Raw genomic sequence first — 1977 nt, 5'->3', positions numbered from 1 at the left:
AACATGAGAGCTGTAGGAATCACTGGAACTGAAGACTGACATGATGAACATGTTCTTTATGAGTGGATGGAAACTTTTGACCACCACTGTAGGGAAGTATGCCATTGACCTTTTCACTTAGAAAAAATGTTTCTTTATGCTTTATTTCTTCTATCATTTGGCTAATTTGATTGTGCTTATTTACTGTGAACGTCATTGTACAATCTGATATTTGATCAAGCAAAGCCCATTGTAATGTTACTTTTCCTTTCCAAGTCCACTTTCTCAGAGGTAATGGAGACAATAATTGACCAGACAAAAAGCTGTAAATACCTGCACACCTCAACCAATCTTACTTTCAGTTGCTGCTTCCAGTTACTTCATAGTAGATTTGATATGGCCAGTGTACCCAGTGGTACACTTATGCTTATGCTTTGGTTGAAAATTCAACCCAGCATGTGTCAGCTGATTAGTTAGCTGAGAGTAGTATAGTCTCTGTTGATGAGGTTGGACTGACCTGCTGTGCTTCCTGTTCTGTGAAGGTATAAAGCGCCAGATGTAGCTGCAGCTGACAGAAGTGACTGCAGCAGGTGATGAGAACATGTTTCATTCACAAATGTCATAATGGTGTTTAATTCAACTTTATCAACTTCATCTTATTTTATTCTTGGAGGCTATCTGCAGGTTGGAAACACAAGATACTTATACTTTATGCTAACTGCTTTCCTTTACGTTGTTATGGTTGTTTTAAACACATCTCTCATTGTGGTTATCTGTATGAACAGAAGCTTACATGAACCTATGTACATGTTCCTGTGCAGCCTGTTTGTAAATGAACTGTATGGTAGTTCAGGGTTGTTTCCGTCCCTTCTGACTCAGATTCTCTCTGACATTCACACTGTTTCTGCTTCATTTTGTTACCTGCAGATTTTCTGTTTGTATTCTTATGGCAATGTAGAATTTACCAATTTAGCCGTCATGTCTTATGACAGATATCTCGCTATCTGTTTTCCTCTACAGTATAACACACGTATGACATTTAACAAGGCAGTTATCTTCATTGTTGCATTATGGTTGTTCTCTTTTGTGATATTCTTAATCACTTTATCCTTAAACATCCGTTTGTCACTTTGTGGGAACATCATAAACAGTTTGTACTGTCAAAATTACCTTGTTGTTAAGTTGGCCTGTTCTGACACCAAAGTGAGTAACATTTATGGACTTTTTGCAACTGCTCTCTTCTTCTTAGTTTCTCTGTTTCCAATCCTGTTTTCTTACATGAAAATTCTCAAAATTTGTTTTTCTGGTTCCAAACAGACCAGACAGAAAGCTGTCAGTACCTGCACACCTCACCTTGTGTCTCTTCTGAATTTTACTTGTGGTTGCTGCTTTCAAATAGTTCAGAGTAGATTTGATATGACCAGTGTACCCAGTGTGCTGCAAATCATTCTTGCTCTGTATTTTCTCATCATACAGCCACTTTTGAATCCTGTCATGTATGGACTACAAATGTCCAAAATACGAAAAATATGTAAACATCTGTTCTGTTAAAAAATGTTGCCTGGTAAGAATGATTATTTGTAAGTGCAGTATAAAAGTGTCAGTACATTCTTCATAATAGATGAAATGTGCTGATTCTAAACTGAATGAAAGAAACTGACAGTCTTTTCTCACTGTTAATGTTGAGAGTGGTGAATTGAGACAATGTTCCAGTATAACATTTAAAACAACAGAATTTGAAAAATGTTGAAAAGTTTACATCTTATATTTATATTGGTGAAAATAATGTATTAGAAATCCACTCCAAAATCAAATCCACTCCATTCCTAATAGTCATGAACGCAGACACAAAGGTTGTGTCACCTAAATGTTTTTCACTGAGGTGTTTTTCTCCTGACTGAACTGGTTAGCATGTGTTTGAGGCTGCAGCCACAGACCTTGATGAACTAATGTTCACACAGAGGTGCATACACTTATTTGAATAATAGAAATGACGAA

General features: G+C 36.6%; 1 protein-coding gene across 1 annotated transcript; it reads left to right on the top strand.

Moving 5' to 3' along the window:
- Positions 1–603: 603 nt before the first annotated feature.
- Positions 604–1530, top strand: LOC141008147 (olfactory receptor 2A14-like). Its single transcript, XM_073480392.1, has one exon. The coding sequence runs from the start codon at positions 604–606 to the stop codon at positions 1528–1530; it is 927 nt and encodes a 308-aa protein (XP_073336493.1).
- Positions 1531–1977: the final 447 nt, after the last annotated feature.

Source organism: Pagrus major, chromosome 2 (assembly GCF_040436345.1).
Source record: "Pagrus major chromosome 2, Pma_NU_1.0".
Lineage (NCBI taxonomy): Eukaryota > Metazoa > Chordata > Actinopteri > Spariformes > Sparidae > Pagrus > Pagrus major.
Note: the sequence above shows the minus strand (reverse complement) of the source record. Positions and strands in the feature narration are given on the sequence as shown.